The 22985-nt window shown below is 37.6% G+C and overlaps 1 protein-coding gene across 7 annotated transcripts in view; it reads left to right on the plus strand.

The window, feature by feature from the left end:
* The window catches only part of WDR72 (WD repeat domain 72), a 128809-nt gene extending 106437 nt beyond the window's left edge, over nt 1-22372 (plus strand). For all 7 annotated transcript variants that reach the window (XM_075506002.1, XM_075506005.1, XM_075506006.1 and 4 more), the window contains 2 exons: nt 14919-15017; nt 20280-22372. In XM_075506002.1, the coding sequence (XP_075362117.1) occupies nt 14919-15017; nt 20280-20335 (155 nt within the window). In that variant the 3' untranslated portion in view covers nt 20336-22372. The remainder of the gene's footprint in view (nt 1-14918; nt 15018-20279) is intronic.
* Nucleotides 22373-22985: the final 613 nt, after the last annotated feature.

The raw sequence follows: 22985 nt of genomic DNA on the forward strand, positions 1-22985 counted from the left end.
TTCGAGGTGCGGCCTCACCAGTGCCGAGTACAGGGGCACGATCACTTCCCTAGTCCTGCTGGCCACTCTATTTCTGATACAAGCCAGGATGCCATTGGCTTTCTTGGCCACCTGGGCACACTGCTGCCTCATGTTCAGCTGGCTGTCAACCAACACCCCCAGGTCCTTTTCCTCCAGGCAGCTTTCCAGCCACTCTTCCCCAAGCCTGTAGCGTTGCATGGGGTTGCTGTGGCCCAAGTGCAGGACCTTGCACTTGGCCTTGTTAAACCTCATACAATTGGCCCCAGCCCATCGATCCAGCCTGTCCAGGTCCCTCTGCAGAGCCTGCCTACCCTCCAGCAGATCAACACTCCCACACAACTTGGTGTCGTCTGCAAACTTACTGAGGGTAAGTTGTCATCTGCAAACTTACTGAGTCCTTTTAATAAATTCCTTAGCTTTAAGAACAGTCTTGTACTCTTTATAGCTGTCTTGATGGCACATTAAGGTTTTTTGTGTTTTGGTTTTTTTAACTGAAAATTAAACAAAGCTATTGGATAGTAATGAAATGCAGGCTAACATTATAGAATAGTACTTAGCCCTGTGCAGAGTTTGAAGTACAGAGTTTCTCTTGTTCATAAGTAATATCTGTATCTTGCAGGTATTCTGTAATTTCATACATAATTTTTGTTTGCTTTTAACTATGCACTGTGTTCCCCAACAAGTAATCTATTTGTAGTATAGACGAGCTGTGTTGAGATTTCTCAGTATTCTTTCTGAATCTTTTAGAGACATCTCCATGTACTGTTACATGTGAGTTAGCCCCAGGTCCTACTCTAGCCTTTATTATTATGCAAACTCTATTATAATCATGGTACAATAAATATTTCACCATATGTGACAGTTTTGAGAAACACCTTCTATCTTAACACTTGCAAAACACCCTAGCACATATCCCAGTGTACTTCATGAAGTGGAAAAAGGCATTCGTCATTCCTTCTTCAGCACATTATGAATGTCCCATGTCCATGAAAGATACTTTGTAGGAGGTGTGTGTACAGAAGATTTCACGGATACATTTCATAGTATCATAAATATGTTTCAAAGGTTCTAAAATTTAGATCGGACAAATGTGGAGAATGGCATGCTATTGCTGTAGATGAAAGAAACCAAGACTGCTAATTAGAAGTTAAAAGCAATTGTACAATAATACTGCAGAAATTAAATGAGAAGAAAAATGTATAGAAAACAGTAGTAAGTAGATTAGTGAAAAAAGTTTTATCTTTCTCTTTTAACAAATATTTAACTGCTCAGAGATTGCCATGTTTTTGTATGTATCCATCATTAGTCCTGTCGTTAAGTAGGGTTAAGGGCTAGAACTAAATGAACAAAGAGAAAGGACAATCCCTCTATTGTCTTTACATTGAGTGTTAAGTGAAACTTCTTAAGAAGTGAAAAGTAAAGGAAAGAAAATTAATATACATCCAAAAGAGCATGCAGTCCCAAAGAAACTAATAAAAAAAATAAATCTGCTTTTTAGTGGGTGACAATGTAAGAATAAAAAATAAGACAACACGGAAAGTAAGCCCTGACTATTCATTTGCACTCAATAGCTGTCTTCATGAACTAAACCAAACCAAGTGGCTGGTTCTTCTAAACCACGTTTTCACTTTCCTTTAGCTCTGAACGACTGAGTAATTCCCTTGGAATGGAGCCTGAAGTGGCAGCTGTGAATGCAACTATAAAAGTGTCAGATAGATACAGATAATGTGTTTTATAATAATACAATAAGGTAATGCTGCTGTGATCCCAGTTTTCGAAATCTGAATTTAACTCTTCACATTGATAGAATTATTTTAATCTGTTCTTCAGCCTTTCAGTTTTTCCTAGGAACAAAGGGTGTCTCTAAGTGAATTAGCAAACCTAGGTACTAAACCCCTTACACAAACAGCAAATCTGTTTGCATACTCCTGAAGTCCAATAGCACATGCACTGTAGATATTCTTTCATACACTGCCACAAGAATTCCTGCAATTCTGTAGCAATGTAAAAATGTAAAGTGGAGCTCTCTTGGCACAGGTAGGCTATTCCCCTCTGGAAAAAGCATCGGGCTATGGGAGCAGTTTATAGCTAGAAGCTCGCCTGCATTTGTCATTTGGCTGTGATAAAGGATGTGCAAAGATTGGAGTGCCTATGAGCTTCCGTGGGCTTTGTGTATTTAATTAATCATTGAAATCGGGTATACTGCTGTGCTACACCTGTGTAGTCTCAAACCATTGGACTAAGAAGGCTGAGGTTTTATTTTGAAGCTGAGAGCTTATTTGGGTTATTTTGGAAAAGATTAGGCAGATTCCAGAGTGCCAGTTATATTGTGGTGAAAGTGAACTCGTCTTCTGCTCTTTTGAACGTAGTTATGGAAAGTAGTCTTACTTCTGCAATATCTGTTCTAATCTTTTTTACATACCCATTAGAATTTCTGTATCGCTTGCTTCATCTTCAGCCACCTTGGCCAAACTCGGGTTGTGGTAAATCAAGAGCAGCTCTATTGCTTTTTATAGAAGTGCACCTAGTTAACACAGAGATGAACTCAGCGCCCTGAGCAGGGAGGGAGCATTCTGTGATTTATTTTACAAGAATGCTGTGTTCTCTGTTAATTATGCTACAGCCATTGCATTGTGCTTTTGAAACTGCAGTCAAGGTCCTGCTGCACATTTGTACCTTTTTTGTGTAGGAGCCCTTTTGGCATTTCCACTTCACTCACAAGCTGGAGTGCAACCTTTAGTGATCTCCTGAACTGGCAGTTTTGTTTCCTGAAACACTAAATTTGTTCTTATCCTTCCATATGTAGAGGGATATATATGACTGTCCCTAGATTCACCTCTGATCGTGCAGACAAGCTGGTAGTTGAAAGCATATAGGAACAGAAACAAATCAACCAGTAAAAGAGAAGAATACCAGTAATACAATTTGAAGTACCTGCAGGAGACAGGTAGGACACTTCCATATGGAATTCCTTGTTGAGGACTGGATCATTTCCAAATAGTCAGTGTATGCCTACCTTTTCTATGTGTGAATTGGAATATAGATGCGCACAAATAAACAGCACCCTGGAACAGATAGATTTTGGAATACCTAAATAAAGATATTCCAGATACTTTTGACTAGGTATATTGCAAAAAGCAATAGAAATCTTTTCTTTCAGAATTAACAAGAAACCCATGATCAGACATCAAGGAAAATCAAATTCTAACCAGTGACTTGGCTACCACGATAATACAGCCAGTGAATGTAATGTTGTTTCACCAACCTTCGTAATTTTATGGCAAATCTTATGGTACCTTGTGTGTTTCTTTTTTGAAAGTCCCAGTTCTTACAGCAAAGTGATAATATTGAAAGTATTAACTTTTACTAAAAGCAAAAGAAACCCAGAGAAAATGACCTCTTCCTGAGGAATAAAGGCTCAACACCCAAAAAGGCTAACACCTAAAAAAACAAGTGAAAAAGAACCTAAATAAAACTTTTTTTTTAAACCTCATACCTCTGAAGACTTGAGTCTTATGCTGAAAGTGGGCAGTACCAAAACTGATCGCAAACTTTTTAAGTTTGGCTTCATTGATCAGCATGCTCCTGTTATATTTGACCAACGTTATTTAAATGAAATGCAACGAATTTGACATTTTAAAAAGTCCTGCCACTTCTTCATCCAGATTGTTTCTGCCTCACACTCTTAGGTAGCACTTGAATGCACCAAAGAGAGCATGGAAGAGCTCACATTTGTATTACTCCTTGGCTCTTCATCCCCCTGTGGTGCTTAACTCTTGTACCATGGTCTTGTACCATGTTTCACTTACCAACAGCAGATCATCTGCATTTTTTGGAACCACGCTTTTTAGTTTCTCACGCATGTGGCTGTGGTTTCACACAGCCTCTGAACCACAGAGATACTTGTCAGATACCTCCTTAGATGCCCATCTTCTTGGAAGTCCCTGTAGTGTCTTTCTTACCTGTTTATTACCTATCTCAAAGTGGAGGATCCAGGCTCTTTTGTCCACTTACAGATACATCTTGCTGATGGCCTGAAGAATAAAGTTGAGCGTAGGTGAATGCAGCAAAGGTGCAGTATTAGACAGGGGTCATCTTTTACCCATTAAGTAATTCCCAGCTCCTTGCTTATCTACTCATTTGAGGGAGTGCCACATTCGTTTTCTGGAGATATATCCTGTGGTGCTTAGAGGGGAGAGTCTGTTTTGTGGTAAGTGAAGCAGATGGTCCACATTCATTACAATATAATTATCTATCATCCATCAGTTCAACAGTGCACCTTTCTGATACTTACACATATCAACAAATATTGCTTATTAATTCACAGAATAGCAAAGTCCAGCTTTTGTTCTCAATTGCATCAGGAGCGTAGCTACCTTAAAATTAATCTAGATTTATGCTTCTGTAACACAGCCCAGAATCATTGTCCATAGATTTCCAGCTACACAAAAAAGGGACAGCATCTCCTAGTAGCTAGCGTTTGGGAAAAAATACAAAATTATATAAATTTGTCAGATGCTAGTTTGCTGCCCTAAACACCAGTTCACTACAAATCTTAACCATATAACTGAAAATCATTAATTAAATCCTGTGCAGTCAAGAATCATGCATAATGTAACACAGCTACTGCAAACAGTTCACTCCTAATCATTTAAATTTCCTTCTTGCTCTTGCAGACATGAGGAGCCTGTATTTGAAGTAGTCCCTGATGAGATTTTGCTTTTACATCCTTGGAGAATGTCCTTGTGCATATTTATAGGACAAAGTAGAAGGATTACATACGTGGATTTTTGCTTTTATGGTATTAACTGTAATCATTTAAAAAATACATACCTTGGCACAATGTGATCACATATGCACACCTCAAAAATCTTTTGACTGTATGGAAAATAAGTGGCCTAATGCTCTAAGCCTTTCAGTAATAATACTATGATTGGGCCATGTGCATGAGATAGCCACTTTGAAATTTAAATTTAAATTTCATCTGAAAAATAGGATTTCCATATCTTCTATTAATTTTTATGAAGAGGATTTTAGTAAGCAGCCCACTCTGTAGGGCAGCGTTGTTTCTATAGTGCTGTTGTGGTAGCGGTGAGAACAGCTAGGTTACCCGATCAGCACTGCTAATGTTCAAAGAGGCCATTTGTTTAAAGGCCAGGGACAGAAGAAGAAGGAAGTGGACTTCACAAATTCAAACCCGCACAGCAGTTTCACTGCAAACCATCTACTAGTCATACAGTACTATCCAATTAATCCATTACTCTTAGAAGAGGAATCCCTGTATATCCAGGTACAATCCTTGCCAAATATCTGGACACAATCATGGGCTTTTAGGATTACAAGTAACATAATAAAGGATAATGATCAAAAATTAAGCACACCAATACAAAATGCTTGGGTTAACTGGGCCTGCCATGTGCGCTATAAGGCAGCAGTCTGTTAGGTTTAAAGTGAGATTAAGGAGTTGTGTAACCTGCAATTATGCTGTTTTTCATTAAAAAAATAAGATGATTGGGCTCAGTAGGGCCCTTCCTTATATTTACCTCTGTTTAATTGGATTGGGAACTGCTTAAACATCTTTGAGTTGGAGCTTATAAGAAGATGATCCCAGCTGTTTTTCGAAGCTTAAGACAGCAGGCAGACAACATGATCATGTCAAGACTCATACTAAAGCCTTAATCCTACTTTTTCATCAACTAGCACTACAGCTGAGTCTTTAACCTCCTAAGTACTAAATGTGCTTTGGATCTCTCACGATACATTTGCTGTCAAATGTTATTGTCTAATAATATTAATTTTTGCTTCCTTTCTGAGAGGACTTTAAAGAATAGCCTCTGTCTATCAGAATTTGGAGAGCTATGGTGTAAGCCTGTATTTTCAATCCTTTTAAAAATACAATTTATAAGCTTGCACCTATTGAAGTCTGTTGTTCTCTATGGAGGAGAGGAATTGCATTGACCTGTACCTCACCTTGTTATAACGTAAAACCCAGTATATTGGTAACTATTTTTCATTGTACATGTATTACTAGATTGAATATAGTTTTATTTTCAATGGGAAAGAAATGGCAACAGCTTTAGATTTATTCAGGTCTTTTTCCTAGGAACTGTTAGCATGACCAAAAGAAATTTTCCAGATTCCTAGCCTCAAAACTTGCTAACCAGAGCATTTTTTAGTTTGATAATCCTGGAGTTGCATAAAGATTAAATGTTCTAATGAGTTTTTCCTGCATCTGTTAATAGTATCCATGCAACGCAATAATTCCTCAGCCTTTTTTCTTTCTTTTCTTTTCTTTTCTTTTCTTTTCTTTTCTTTTCTTTTCTTTTCTTTTCTTTTCTTTTCTTTTCTTTTCTTTTCTTTTCTTTTCTTTTCTTTTCTTTTCTTTTCTTTTCTCTTCTTTTCTCTTCTCTTCTCTTCTCTTCTTTTCTTTTCTTTTCTTTTCTCTTCTCTTCTTTTCTTTTCTTTTCTTTTCTCTTCTTTTCTTTTCTCTTCTTTTCTTTTCTTTTCTTTTCTTTTCTTTTCTTTTCTTTTCTTTTCTTTTCTTTTCTTTTCTTTTCTTTTCTTTTCTTTTCTTTTCTTTTCTTTTCTTTTCTTTTCTTTTCTTTTCTTTTCTTTTCTTTTCTTTTCTTTTTTTCTTTTCCTTTTCTTTTCTTTCCTTTTCTCTTTTCCCCTGTCGGGTAGTGCTCCGATTTGTCCTAGTGACACAGGGCTGCCAGCAGGAAAGCAAGCGTAGTTAATGCTCAGCTGCTCAAACCAGTCAAGCAAGCTAGCAAGTCCCAGCTGTGCTACTTGATGTTTTTTGATTGCACCTAGTCCTCAATCTGTGAACTGTTTTCTGGACTTAGATTCATCAAGCTCTGCCGCTTTAAAAACTCATGCAGGCAGGCATCCTAGGATATGCCATTATAAGCTGCTGCCAGGGGATCTTCTAGGAGATAAATGGAATCTGTGTGAAGTAAATTAGTGTGAACCAGTCAATCTGTGTGTCAGCCTTGAGCCACATCCATGGGTAACTAGCTTGCTGACTGAAAAGTCCACTGTCTTTTGCCAATCAGAGGTCTCAGGCACCAGGAAGCAGTCCTATACAACATTCGTTTCTTGGAATAATGCCTGTTTGACCAGCTAGTGAAGCTCTTCAGTGTACAGTACTGTACTGCCTGAGTTTACTTATTGCTTAAATTGAACTGAAAATCTTTTAAAGTCAGATAACATTTTAACAGTAGGGAGCATCACAGAAAGGTCTTGGAAATAAGTACTGCCACTTTCATACAGCAGCCATTCAGCAGAGTCATGCTGTGCTGCAGTTGGCTTTACCTCCCTATCAGTAATACATCTTCAAGGCCATAATGCAAAATAATAACAATAATCTGGCCAGAAAAGGTTAATAAAGAGGCTCTGTGTATATTTTTTTCCCATGGATTAAGCTATTTGGACAGCTTTGATCGAGAGAAGGGAAGAGTATGCAAGCTGTAACATTGACATTATGCACAGGGATATGTCAGTGTCGTAACTGTGCTGCACACTTCTGTTTCATTTTGGCTTTAAAAGCAAATTGAGGCAATCTACAGCTGGAATTCCTCTGTAGAAATGGACTGAACCCGAATCCTCTGAAAATTCCCTGATTAATGATTTTAGCTTTGAATACCAAATCAATCTACTGTCATGAAAAGAATAATGTCAATACTGTCAACAATGCAATATTAAAAATAAGAAGTATTTCTTTATTTGTTTGTTGGTTTTATAGAAGCTACCGATACACTGATAGCCAGTCATATCTGCAGCATGTACTCTCCCACACCATTGATCTAACGTGCAGAAACCAGGGGGAATTTTGCTGTATATTTTTAGAAAATTGAACAGGCGAGGAGATGCTATATACTTTAATTAAAAAAAGAAACTAATTATCTAATAACTACCAGAACTGAAATTTGGCCTTCTTTACTAATTCCTGTGAAAATTGTTCTTCTGTTGCCTCCCAGTTACTCGTTGAAAAAAAAATGAGATAGGGATAAATAATGTTGATCAAATATGATCAAATAATTCAGTCTTACACCATGTTTGGTTAAAATATGCAGTACCACACATTTAGGGAAATTGGAAAAAAAGAGTGTGGGCTTTCTAGCCAGAAAGGACATTGAGGAAAAAAAAGCAGTGTGTAATGATAGAAGAATTAATTAAAGACAGTTTGGGGTTACATTTTCCTTTTTAAAATCCTCCGAAGTTTTACAGAAGCATATGCTTCAGAGCTGCGCAGTAACCGTTGTGTGGGATGCTATGGGAAAGTATTTTATTTCTTGCGGCAGAACCCACTGAGACAAATGTAACTAGTTAGGTGTTTTATTATATATACTACACAGAATACATGGACAGATTCTGGTATAAATCACAACTAAGATCAAGACAACTGCTTTAAAATTGAGTGAATGTTTCATTGCACTAATGAAACAAAAATGGGATGTCCTTTGAGAGCATAATTTGTTACATGCCATTATATTTTAGTTGAGAGAAGTAGTAGAGAGAAGTAGGGAAATCCCTCTGGGTGAATAAAACTTCAAGGTATATTGGGAAAAGAATCACTGAAAATTTCAGTTTTCCTGTCTGGAGTAATGCTGTCCTCGTAGATATGGGGAGGCAGGAAAATGGAGTTTCAGGAGTTTTCTAATTTAAAATATATAAAAACCTTAAAAGAAATTTCACGCTTGCAGAAGGAAGAACGTTCTTTAGTTGCCGTTCACTTCGCGAGTGGAATGAGCTTCGTTTGCATGTGACTTCACAGAGTGCAAGAGCAAGCTCAGGCTTCCCCAGGTGTATGGGTTAGGCGTATGGGTTAGTATTGCTGCAAACTGAGCTCTGCAAGGTAATACTAGGTCCTACTTCTGTATTCAACGTAATGGATTTAAATTACTGTAGCTTCCAGTTTGACTTGTTCCATACTGGCTTACTTCAAGGACGGTTCCAACTTCCATATGCTGCAGCATTCACTTTAGAATAATAATGTTTTTCTCCAGGTTAGTTTCTTAATCTTCTTTTTAAAATTAAAATGTAATGAAAACTGGGCCAGTGTGATATTTAATCATCGGAAGATAACAACCAGCCATTCTCAATTAAATGACAACTACATACATCAGTGCAGGTTTTTTTAAATGACACTAAAAATTATGAAATGACTAGCAACTGATGTCTTCTGTCAGTGAGATGAATTAGTGGTTTATATGGCCTGAGAAATGGTCTGGAAAAAAAATAGGGTTGAATTCAATAAGGACGAGAGCAAGGATCTAGACTGAGGTAGGATTAATATTCTGCAAAGAGAGGGGATGGGGAAGAAACAGCAAGGTAACAGTTTCTCAGGAAAGAATCCGGATCACAAGCTGAGCATGAGTCAACAGTGCTCATGCGGTGGCAACAAAGGCAAACGCCATAGCAGGCTCCGTAACTGGGAGTGTCCCTGTAAACCCTGAGAAGTAATCCTTGTGCTGTCCTCAGCGCCGGTGCCACCCCGGGCACATCCCCAGCCTCTCCGAGTGCCTGCCGGCTGGCGCGCTGCTCGGCAGAGCGTGCTGGCACCCTCACCGCAGGGTGGGTGCTCCGACTGGCTGCTGTGGCTTCGCTACCTGCCCTTTCAGTTTCTGGATGATTGTGGCGAGCGCTGCCAATACTTCACTTGCTGTTTCATGAACGTTTTCTGCATTTCTCACAGTATGAGTGAACTAATCGCATCCTTTTAGGTTAGCATCAAAATATGTGGAAACAGCTAAGTAGGATAGCAATCCTCAAAGAGATGGTTGAAAGAGGATAAAACAAAGGACTGTTCAATCGCAAGCACCAAGGAGAGAGTGTGCAGGGCTCGTACGCATGCCTTTTCTCATACCAGAATAAGTTTCCCATTGAGCTAACAGGGACATGTGCAAACAAACAAAAGGAGATGTCTACCTAGGTGGTAAAACTGTGGAGCTTGCCATATTAAGGCAAGTTAGGGTGTAGGATGTTAAGGATGCAAAAATTCTACATGTTTAAGGGAAAACTGGAGAAGTTTGTGGAACAGAAATCTACTGTGTGTTATTAAATGTAAAAAAAAAAAAGTTTTGGAATTCTCCAAGTTTCAAATTGGAGTTTAGGAGAAATTTCTGGTGAAGTATTGCTGTATGGTTGTTGGACTCTTACACTGATGATATCTGGTCTCAGCAAGTACAGCTGTTCTTCTGCTTTTTATGATATCTATGAAATGTGCTTTTTAAAATAGTACTCAAAGAAAGCATTTATTGCCTAGCTCTCCATCAAGCTTCTTAGGTATAATATGGTAAGTGCCTGTAGATCCCATACATCCCAGAAGCGGCATTGTAGCATGATTGTTTTATCCATTTACGAAAATAAAAACATACCAGCATTTTGTTTTCCTTTACAGCTTTTTTCATACAGCTTTTTATTTAGATTCAGGTCGCTTTGTGTTCTGTATTGGACCTTAAATATATTTATCACCTGTAGCCTATCTTGCCTAATATTTTTGATTGAAAAATCATTTTTGTTGCCCTATCTGCTTGTTTTGAATGACAAATAAGTTCTTGTTTTCTCTACAGACAGACTGTCTTTAAGTTACTAATCTACCTTACCAACAACAAAGGCATCTTACCAGAAAATGCTAACTGGTTTATTCACCTGTGTTATGCAAACTCCTTTCTCCAGTGCGTCTGCCCTCTGAAAATTGGTATGCAGAGCAGGTTATTTAGACTTTAGTACGTGATATTTCCAGAGTGGAACAAGGCTTTTCAGAGTTTAAATAGAATGTGTAGAAATAAATGATAGTGATGAGTTGTTGCTGTAATTAGTGATTAGTGTATATTCACAAAGAACACCTTATCATTTAACAGGTCGTTCACACAAAGACTGTTCTTTCATAGACTGATCACAGATCAGTCTGTGATCTCTTTTTGGAAATAATTTGTTTTTATTTTATGGAATTTGAAATATTTCGAACCTATTTACAAAAATGTTTCATTGAATACTATGATCTTATGACATTCTTTTTCCATTCTAAATTCCATACCTATTATTTTTAATGTCTTTTTCTGTTTCAATAATGTAAGAGAATGGGTATCAAGTTCGGTATACAACTCTTAAGAGCTTATTAAGATATATCAGAAAAAATTACCACAATTCTCATGATTGATCCTGTACAATGAAGATTTATGTCATTTTTATATGCTAAGTTCAAGGTCATTTGCCTCAATGAAATCTGTCCTTTTACCATGCTAACAAAGGTAATTTCTACTGTTCATGTAATAATTGAAACTACATTGCACTGAATAGAGAGAAAGTATCATTAGAGAGAAAATATCATTAGAGTTGTTATATCAGAAATTGTTTTTTCTTAACTTTTTCTCTGACTTGTAGATTTGGGGCTCATTTATACTCCAGACGTTTACATCACTTTGGCTACGCAAGTTAGCTTTCAAACGGAAGCAAAAGTAATTTTAAGGTCCATTTAAACCCAAACTAGGACAGAGTATCCTCAGAATGAATAAAGATCACACTGTTCATGTTTAACTAACTTAAATTCCATCAGCATCCTAGGTATAAGCAATTCAGAACAGTATTTCCCGTATTGACATTTGAACATAAGATCCTATTCCCCTAAGGGAAAATACAGTAAAGTCAGTGTCAGTGTTAAGAATTTTTTAATATTTTTTTCAAGATTACATAATGCCAGTTTTTACTTTCACTCTTTATTTGGGCCAGGCTGTTCTTTCCTTATTTTTAACTTTTCAATTCCCTTTGTTCCTTTATGATATTTTTAAGGAACCTTCCTCGTCAAATTGAGCATATAACACGTAGTGTTTTAAAAAAGAAAGATCCGAAGGTCTCTGCCTAGGTCCCTTTCTCGCTCACTGCATGCACACATTATGTAACTTCATAAACTAGGGTATTGTGAGGTTTATCGGCCTGACTTTTGTCTAGGGAGGTATGTGTACTTCCGATTAAGTGACAAGGCTAAGATACGCATCCCTCACTCGCACCAGTGGCCTGATCCTAGCGTGTCCCAGCCTGTCTCCTGGTTTTCTGAAACCCTTCGCTCTTTCCTGCTGAACCTCATTCTCTGGCAGCTCTTTTTACACAAGTTGTCTAGAGGTCTGCTGCTCTGTCCCTGTGAAAACCCCTTCCATCTGTGCTTTGCACTCCCTTTAAACTGTTCCTAATGACGCCTTGCCACCAACTGTTAGTGCGAGTGTTTCGTCATTGTTTGTTGTCATTTGTCAGCCGTAGCAGCTCTGCCTGTGATCCCTTTTTTCTCACTTTTGTCTTTCTTGGCTTTCAGTGACTCCATCCTCTCCTGAATCTCCCCAAATCTCTGCAATCGCTACTCAAGCATATCAGCTGGAGATCCTTCTGCTTTGTCCAAGGATCTTGCCGGCCTGTCTTGGTTTCTTTCTTGTTGTCTTCACACCTTCCTTCTGATGTATCTCATCTATGTATGGACCTGCTTCTAGCTGTCTTTTATTCATTATGTTCCGAGTTAATTCAGTTCTCAGCTGAATCTGGAACCTTCCCTAGAAATAGTGCTCAGCTCTGCTTTGTTGTAAAATCAAGCAGGTTAGTTTAAATTATATGACTTAGGCTGGCATGGTCTGGGACAGAGGGAGAGCACTTGAACAGGCTTGTCCTAGTCCCATTCAAGAGCAATTGCAGCACAGACTTCCCGCAAGGGGAGTACCTGCCATCGCCTACCCGGGACTGAGGCTTGGTGCTGGGAATGCATCTCCCCTCCTTGGTTCACTGTGGGAGTTCTTCACTGGGTGAAAATACACCGTTCATTTTGAAAGGCTGAGTCGGGATTTTTGGTCACTGCTGTGTCTTTTAGAGAGGACAGCTCTTGTGATTTTTCTCTTTCTCTGCAGAGGCATAACCATACTTTTTGTCTTCTCCCTTTTATCACAGTATACTCTGTTGGAAATTTTCCTATTGCTCTACTTCAGAGTAGTTCTGACTTTTAAATTCATGCAGCTGTAATGACCCAATCTATCACTCAGCACAGTGGAGCTGACTGCTTAATGGGAAGAACTGTTTTAGAAAGAATGTTCTAATAAATTTGGCACAGAACAATTCTTTTGAAAACATAATATGCACACTTTTATTTTCCAATTTTTCTTTTTTGAAGTGGGAATCCTGGCCTTCAGTTAGTGTATTTGAAAATTATTTAAATGTTGTAAAAATCAGAGAAAAGTACAGATATGTTTGAAGACATTTCTTCCTGCACATATCATAGCATTCTCATGTGTGAACAAGAACATTTGTTATTTATTGTAAGTTGTTCTTCAGTGTCAACTCACCTCGTGTGGATTATCATGTCAACACTTCCATGGCAGAGACAAGAACTAAAATTCCTCTTCATGTGGATAAATTGACCGTTGATACAAGTCTGCTGGCTTTTTGTAAGCTTAGAAATTTAACCAGTGTTCCTGTTCTGCCTGGGCAGGGTTTTATATACTGGTTAGTTGCCATCCAAGGCAGATTTTTTAAGCAAATTTACTGGCTTTTTTTTTTCAGGTGAAATGCACAGTGTCACTATCATAGGTTTCATTATTTATTATGTTTTAATATTGAATTTTCAAGGATCTAATTCCACAATTGTATTGAAGCCCTGATTGCTTCAAACGGACTCTGTGTAGATGCAGGAGTCGAGAATGATGGAACCTTTTGGCGACCTGGGATCAATAGCTGCAAACCGAGGGAAAGCACACAGCATGGAAGGGGAATACTTGTCTTTTGAGCTCTTCCTGTCTGAATAATGCCCTGAGGCCTTGTTGAGTTACTCATAATTTTGGAAAATTTAAATGAGTGTTTCAATTAAGGAATCCTTCAGCAAATATTCATTTCGTAAAAAAAAAAAAAAAAAAATCCATCAAAAGTTATAAGGGAACAAATTTCTTGTTTTGAAAACAGCACAAAACTACACTGAGATTGTGTATAGCCAATGGTGTCCCCATCCACATGGAAGTTTGGAACCTTGCTTAGTTTTCTAGATATTAGAAAAAATTAAGTATTTTCTAGTCACCACTATTTTCCTAAGAAATGGGATCAGCTAAGAGTTGTAATGGGACTGAAAAATTGAGATCTAGTCTTTACTGTGCTATTCTATAGTATATTGTTTAATAATTGTACTTTATCTTCAAGCTATATTTGTGGCTCCACATGGAGCAGAAGAGAGGGCAATGCACATTGACAAGGGAAATAGCTCTCTTCTGTTCGGGAAAACTTATGTGGGATTTGTTCAAAAGCCAAGTGAATTAAAAAGTCAGATACAGACAAATAATTGTTTCCATGAAAATATTTTCCTGCTCTGAAATGAAAATGGTTTTAGCAATTAAGTAAAAGAAGAAATAAAATTTGGTAATCTCTAAACTGCAACTCAGTCTGGTTTTTACTGCTCTTTGGAATTATCACTAATTTTATTACACATTCTAGCTTGTTGTATACAACATATTTTCATCTTAAAACAAACACCATTTCTCTCCCTGGTGAATGACTCCAGTAACTACAAAACCACCTAATTGATCTTTTATATTGTTTACTGGCTTCTTTGGTGAAACAGACAAGCACTTTTATGGCTTCTAACTTATTTTATTATTTTAGGATTCTATAAGAAAAAACTATTTTTTTACTTCAAAGGGATCACATTTAAGCGGATGCCTTAAACTTCTCCCTGAATGAATTCCTGTCTATAGATTTTTCAACTGTGCTATGGTTGCATATAAGTACTTTGAGTTTCTGTTTTATTTCAGTCTGTTATTCGTGTTTACAAATTATGTCTTCAGCATTGAAAGCTCTGCAGAAAATCAGGACGTGTTTGTTTCTGAATACATTACATTTCTCCCTCCCCCTGTTTTTATTCTTTCTTGCTCCAGTCAGTCCGCTGAAGCATGACAAGAGCTCAAACTCGGCAAACTTCCAAGATGTGGAGGATACGCCTGACAGATGCGTCTTGGAAGAGTCTGAGAGTCCAGGTGAGAGGCATTTAAAGACAGCCACCAAGTATCAAGTGATAAATCTGACACAGCTTTTGGGTCTGTAAAAAAAGCACATTGTAATGCTGTTTCCTTTTTAGCAGTTGCAATGTCAAATTAATGGTCACCTCCAGGGGTCACAGTGTGGAGCTGTTATCCTTTCCTCTTTCATCAAGAATTCAGGTCTTAGAAAGGATAAAGGCTTTATGAGCAAAAAGAAAGCTGACACTACTAGTTCATTATAATTAGTTTTGGACTACACTGCTTACTTAATATATGTACAATGTCTGACCCTTTGAAGGTAGCATGAGATTATGAAAAATTAGAAGGACTGCATATACTGCAGTTGAACGTAGTGGCGGACATGCAAACACGGTATCTCTGGAGGAAAGCAAATTGGTAGTGTTAAATAGCTTGATTCTTTTCTTTAAATCAGCTCACAATCATTATTTCATTTTAATGGCTCTTAACATTGATTCAGCTAAATACAGGAACATCCATAAAGTGCATTCTTTTTGGTGACTAAAAGATTTATCTTCAGGTAGTTTCATTATCTTTCTCGTTATGGAACATCTACGAAATTTATTAAATGAATCCCAAAGGGAAACAATTAAATATAAAGTGTATCGAGTCACAGCTGATTAAAACCATTCTGTGTGACTAAATACTAAGATCTTTTAAGCAAACTGTGAGCTTGACCCACATACACCATACACGTAACCTGCACGTAGTCCTTATTAGTGAAAGAGTTAAATGTCTTTCTTCACTCGATATTTTCCTTCCCTGCTTTATCTGGTTTCTGTGTACCCTCTTGCATCTTTGTGTGCTGATCCGTGTATCATATTTTTGATTCATCGTCTCTGCGGCCTGTCAGCTTAGTTAAGAGATTTCCAAATCTTGCAGCCTGTGCTGACAGGGGGCAGCTGCCAACAGTCCCCTGATCCTTCCCCAAGGAACACTGCTGAGATTTAATTTTCAGTCAAAGGGTGCAGTCTGAAATCCATGTCAGGTCCCCTAAGTCATCTCAGAACCCAGATAGGACCCACGTCTGGGGGATTATATTTCAGCACACTCCACTCCTCCAAGATTCCTTGGGAGTTCAACCGCTGTCATATACCTGATTTGAACTACATTCCCTTTTCATCTTTTCCACAGAAATGAACACCAGTATATGTTAGAATAATTGAAACCAATGAATTGTAAATCCGTATTCATTTTAAAGCCACATAGGCTGGGACTCAATGCTGTATGGCAGAAACCAGCATGAGATTTAGAAAGAAATAGATAATCTGCTCAGGAAGGAGCCAAGTTTAATTCCTTACTGCACCTACAATCTGCGGTGCATGACACCTCCTTCAGAAACTGTCTATAGTCCCTTCAACCATGATTATGGGCAAAAATGTAGATTGTCCAAGTTCTGATCTGTTCTGAAGTGAGAAGGAATTAAAACAAGGTGGCACTAAAGTGTTCAGGTGAGAATTAATGTACCTTAAAAGTAACGTTAATTTTAACCTTAAATTAATTCTGTGTGGCAGAGAGTACACGTTTGGATGGGAACTTGAATATCCAATTCTGTGCTCTGCATATCTATATGAAGTAATGGAAAGAATAAAAGCCTGTCAGGAGGTGAATATTGACCGGCAAAAATACATGTTGATAAAGCATCTAAACTTAAAAACTGAGTTCCATTCGGTCCATCTGACATCATTAAACTAGTAATAAACAATGAATTACTCTGGCTTTTGTTTCTGGCCATTCCTGCATTTTAAGACATCTTGTCTTATAGGTCTGAAAACCTCAAGAGATTTCACTACTGGTCTCACTGCTTTCCACTGAGAATTTGTGGCTTGGTTGTCATGGAGACATCGTATTTCTCCAAGAATTGCTCATATTGATCCGTGGACAGGCGTAAATGGCCAGGCGAATGTGAGGAGTAAAGGGGGTTGGGCAGTACTATAAAATGACCAGAGGTTATGGGTCGGAAATAAGCTCATAGCAAACACTTAGGTAAAGAGAAAGAAACAGTTTCATTTTGTTTCAGGATTTCGTTTTTGCACTTTATGCCATTGTCTTCTTTTACTATAGACTGAAAGAAACTTGTTAGTTACTTGTCATGTCAGATCTTTGGTGCTTGTCCTGACACAGCTGTCAGCCTTCCAGCTCTGTGCAGTTCAGGGACACACAACAAAGAGCTAGGAACATGAATTATTTATTGCTCCTTGTGCGGATGAAATTCTGTGATAAGAAATTAAGACACTTCTGACAGAAGTGCTTGTTTGAAAGGAAAGATTTGGTAACACATTTGCTTAAAACTTACCACTTACTTTTAGTAGCAAACATCGAAACAATGATACGACGTTCAGTTGGCTATGATTTTCTCTAGTATTTCTCAGGTGCTTTAACTTTGAATCATATCTTGGAATTTGAGAGTGCCTGGGAGGTCAGCATTTGGTTTGGTGAAACCTGCGACTTTAGAATCTCTCTCACACATATTCAAAGTCTGGGCAAACTTCCAAACTTCATTTATAAGTTTTTATTAAGAAGCCTATATATGTGTTTTGCAGAGTCTTTTGCGCTTCACTTACAGTATGTTGTCATATGTGCAAAAATGATGTTGAGAAATATATTGATTGTATTATCTCTTCTGATGAGGAAAAGGTGAAAATATGACAATATACCTGCAAGGAATTCCAACTGTTCCTAGAAAGGGTTCTTTATGACAACTTCTACCAGAATGAGGAAGGCTATAGAGCAGCCGTTAACAGACATACCTGTGCATGGTGTTTTCTAATGGTGAAAGGTGCAGTCTCTAACCTTGACATTAGACTGAGAGTTATTTTCAAAGTGATCTTAATTTTCCAAAATCACATAGATCTTATTCTGCTTATTTTACTTCCACATTTTCTGTGTGTCTGCACGTGTTCTCACTGCCCTGTTTGTGGGCTTCCAGCAGTTGTAGAAAAAGGCATATACTCAGATGAATAGCAGGAATCCATTTGACTACCCAAGACACCAATCTGAGATTTACCTGTGATTTCTTGTGTTCAGTGTGTGATCTGAACTACTCTCAGATAGGTAATGAAACCCCTCAACCTGCACTTTTCTCTTGGATAATTCACAGCAAACACTTTCCACATGTGATGGACACAGGTAAATATCAGACTACAGTTTCTTATCTAAGTGAAATGGATTTTAGTTGCTCCCTTCATGTGCCTACAAGCTGCCATTATCTGTGATAGTGGCTCATGTCTGTTTTAGCCCACACACAGAGGAGATGCTGGGCTTCTCTCCCAGATGCCTAATAGTAGGTTTATCACTGCCATTTTCCCCACATGCTGAGGACTACTTCTGTTTGACATGCAAAGCCTTGGCTTTTCAAACTTGTCTCTGCTCTGGCCTTGAACATAATAATCAGATAAGAATTACAACAGCTTTTTGTAGAACTTGACTTTTAGTCATATCAGCCCCCCGTAAAGAATTCACCTTCCCTTAGAGTGCTTCTTTAATATAAATAAATATTCCCAGATGTGTTTTCCATTTTATCAGACAAATTTTCCACATTTAGAGAAACTGAGAAAAAGGCTGAAACTGAGTGAACATGGATGTATAAGTTAGACTTCTAGGTCTGAGCTATTCACCCAAGTTTTCTTGTACAAACAATGGTGGAAAATTCACACCTCCAGAGGGCATATCATCTTGTCCAAAGGGAGTTCCTTGAGATGGGTTTTAAGGGGATTGAAAATGCTCTGAATTTTGTCAGTCAAAATCTAAGAGGAACGTAGCAGGACTTGGCACAGCTTCAGGTGTCTTAGCTTTCATATGTGGTGCAATGCCACTAAGGAGAGTTCTGCAAGTATAGCTCTTATGAGAAAAAGGAATGGATTTGGGCTGAAGTCACGAGAAACAATGTCGGCACGGATGCCCCTTGCCTCTTATTTCCCCCAACAGAAATATTGCAGTAGACTAGGCAATAGACTATTGCCACCTATATGGCTGTTGATCAGTACGCAGGCAGAATGTAAAAGTAAATATTCAGTAAATTTCCAAGTATGAAGCACCCTACAAAAGGACGATTTTCTTTTTCTGTATTCTTATCGTCATGAAAAGTAGGTAGCAGTAAATGAGGACTGATTCAGGAATGGAGTGCTGTAGGCTGTTGATGGTGATGATGCATGAAGCAGGAAGAGGATGCGATGTAGGGGCAGCCCAGTGACGACGGGCACCGATAGCCCATAGTGCTCAGCGACTGTGTGTAAGATGGTAGTGCCTAGGAATTATTCCAGAAAGACTTTCTGGAATGTCCAATTAGGCACAGATGAATCCATAAGAATTTCACTGCCGTAGAGGTAGTGTCACATCCTATCAGCATTCTGGGTTACTAGTATCATGACTCATAGGTTTTGTTTTGGTTTTTTTTAAATAGTAAATCAAACTATAAAACCAGAAGACTACATAGTGGACATCAAGAAAATGTGTATCTCTCTGTCTATCTATGTCATAGACCCGGAAAGATGATAGATAATGTGCTAAATATACAAGATATCCATTAGACTGGGAAAAAATAGTGTGTGCTTCTTTCTCGATGTTCATGTACTCATGAAAGGTGTTGTATCTGTTTAAGCAGTGTTTCTAATACAAGTAATATTTAAAATTCAGGTTGTAAATATTACCATACATCAAATAAGAAGAAATCATGAACCTAAAAACTGATGATTGAGAGTGCTTTTCTGTGGAATTCTAATAAGCCATGACAGAATTAAAATATAATGCCTTATTCGTGTAACTTCCTATTACTTCTGTTTACAGCTATTGTAGGATTAGTTCTGCTGAAAGGAAATATATATATAATTTGAAAATTGTATTTGCAGAGGAAACATGAACAATTGATTAATTTAAAACAGAAATTATCTTTCTGCTGATCCACTGGAATGTTTTGCTTTAAAACAAAGAAAGAAGAAGAAGGAGAAGGCTGTTCAGGAGAAAAGTTTTGAGGAACGCCATACCTTCTCTTGAGCTGTTTTGGGTTCCATATTGCTTCTTGTAGTGTAGCAACTACAACATTAAAAGTCTTCTGGAGGTAGATTTGTGATATTTTTTAACACTAGCATGTTGGCGCTGAAAGTTTTCATTCCATTACAAAAATTGCAGAGTTTATTACTCTATAAAAAGATTGTAAAATAACTTTATTTTTTAAAAACAAAATCTTGCCTATTACCTCAAACTGTAAAATCACTAAGCCAGATGAATACATTTCTTTTCCAGATGACATGAAGCCACATCCCTGGATATCTAAAGTGTGCTCCTGTAAGGTGTGTTAATAAACCCTGCTTAGCAGAAAGAATTAGAAGATGCACAAGAACGGCCAAGAACTAGGACATATGTGGCGTGGGCATGAAATGGCTTGTTGTCTTTATTATTGTATACCTTTAACATTTGCAGAAGAAATACCTTCCATGAGATCAGCTTCTTTTTGCTGATTTACTGACTTCGATTCACACTTCCATCACTAATAGATTTACATTTATTCAATTAAATTTAGATAGTTCTAACATAGAAAATATCAACTCTTTATTTTTAGATGTTCTGCACTAGTTTATGAAGTGATCCCAAATCTTACAACTTTGATTGACCATAAAACATTTGCATCAATTTTAATATTCTTTTACATACACCAGATTTAAATTTTTCTCTCTCCTTGCTTCTGACTTTTATTACCAAGGACATTTTAACGCTGAGCAAAACTAAATGCATTTGAAATAATTAGAAAATCTGTTTGCATTTAAAGAAAAATGCACCACTTGAATTAAACATAGAATATTTACAAACAACTAAAATATAAAGAATGTTGTGTGCACAGGACAGCATGGGAAATTGATTATAAATCTGGTCATGTCTAGGATGCAAATTTTCCTTTTCTATAAATACTGCGATCACCATCATCTGTGGAAATGTAGTACCAATATGAAGTTGGAGAAGTCCATTGGAGTCCTCTTCTGAAATGATACGCTTCATTGAATTTCTGTTTGTGCTCATTGGGAAAAGCAACTATACAATTTTGCCTTTTAAAAAATATATCATTATGTTTGGGGAATATTTGCAGCTTATTAGACTCATTGATCACCTGAGGTTCTGGGGGATTTATGCTGGTTTGACAAAGAATGGCCACTCAGAGCAGTAAGCTCACCTTATGTATTGCCAATAGTCGGAGTGCTAATGAAGTCACAGGGACCTGAGGATGTGCTTTTCTGGATCTGGATCTTATGGCGGAAATCGTGGTCTGATGTTATCCTTCCTAATTGTCACGTGAGATGTAAGCTGCCTTAACTAGGAGAGTGAAGATTTCTTCAGTGTGGAAAGATTCGCTGGCAATGAATAAGAGATTCTTACTTGTGGGGAAATGTCGTGGGTGCAGGAGTAACAAAGCCAGGTTTCTGTTGCCATACTATGGCTTGAATGTGGTTAAACATGAAACAGACACGAAACCTTTCTTCTGCTTTTTTATATCCCATGGGTCCATATCTCTAAGTGCAGTGTATGGCAGCGAGGTCTTCAGAAACACTGAGTGGAAGTGCCTTCTGAGAAGCAGTATTTCAGTCTTTATTCAGCTACAGAATATGTCATTAAAATAGGCTGCAATCTAGAGAAGATAAAGGTATTTAATGTTGTTTTTTCTGTAACTGTACATACCATGCAGAAAAAAATTACATCTTTTAACAGAAAAGTCACCGGTTTTTACACATTTGGTATTTTTCAGAAACAACTTTCCGTATTCTTAGAAGGCATTTTCCTATGTAAAACATATCTTTTGTTTATATAAGCTTGTATTTGAATTATGGTGACTAAACAATCTGGATGTTGAGTGTTATGGCTTCATTCTTTCACTTATTGTGCTGTATGTCTGGAATATTTTCATTGACTTATTTATACTTGTACAACACAACTGAGAGCAGAACATGTCTTCAGCTGACATATATCCTCTTAACTTTTATGGTTAAATCAGAGTTGCAAACATCAAGAAGGTAAAAATAAAATTGCAGATATAGCTACAGGAACTTAGTAACACTACAGGAACCTTGCAGACAGTAAAACAAATGGAAAATAAAGGACGGACCTTGCTATCTCCTTTGCCACACATCCTTGTCAACGGTCACCTCTAGTTCGCTGCAGTGGTCTTCCATTGGCATTGAAAAGCCCATTTGCCTTCACAACAAACATTACTGCTTTGCATCAGCACCTGCTCACTTGGGCCAGCTCTGTTCTTCGTGCCAGGGTAACAAATCTCCATAAAACTATTTCTTCTAGATATTTTAAAAACTGATGTGTTCAAAGCGGTCTCATAGCTCCAGGAATTGGCACTGTCTGTAACACCCAGTACTGCTGCAATAGCAATTACATTTGTGCAACACAATATTTGATTGCTTGTCTTTAATTCTGCAAAGCAGTGCACATCAGCACACTGCCAATACAGACAGCCCTTTGGAATGGTTTGTGCAGTGATGATTGGTGTTTGGCACATGCTTATGCGTGCTTTGTGCTAATTATAATTACAGTATCAGTAAGGTAAGGCAGGAACTTTTTTTATTAGGTACATTTATTTCCCAGTAAAGCAAATGTATTTCCCATGGGGTTGGATGTCTTTCAAACAACCAACTTTACGGTATATGCTCAAGATGAACTCTTGCTTAGAACAATCTTTTTGCATCAAAGTGACAATTTTAGAGCTATATACAAAAATATATATTAACCTCCTGCAATTGTTTCTTGTAAGCCATAACTGAAGAAACATTTCTATACTAATGCAGTCTGATGTAGCACTGTATTCATGCTTATGGAGACTGATTTTACAAGGAAGTTGCAAGGTAATTAAGAATATATTTTTCTTTTCTGTTACACTGAAGGAATCCTGTCAAAAGGAGTAATATGCTAATATTTTAGAGTAGTTGTCTAAATTTTAGATATGGGGTAAAA

The sequence above is a fragment of the Mycteria americana genome, chromosome 6 (genome assembly GCF_035582795.1).
Source record: "Mycteria americana isolate JAX WOST 10 ecotype Jacksonville Zoo and Gardens chromosome 6, USCA_MyAme_1.0, whole genome shotgun sequence".
Taxonomy (NCBI): Eukaryota; Metazoa; Chordata; class Aves; order Ciconiiformes; family Ciconiidae; genus Mycteria; species Mycteria americana.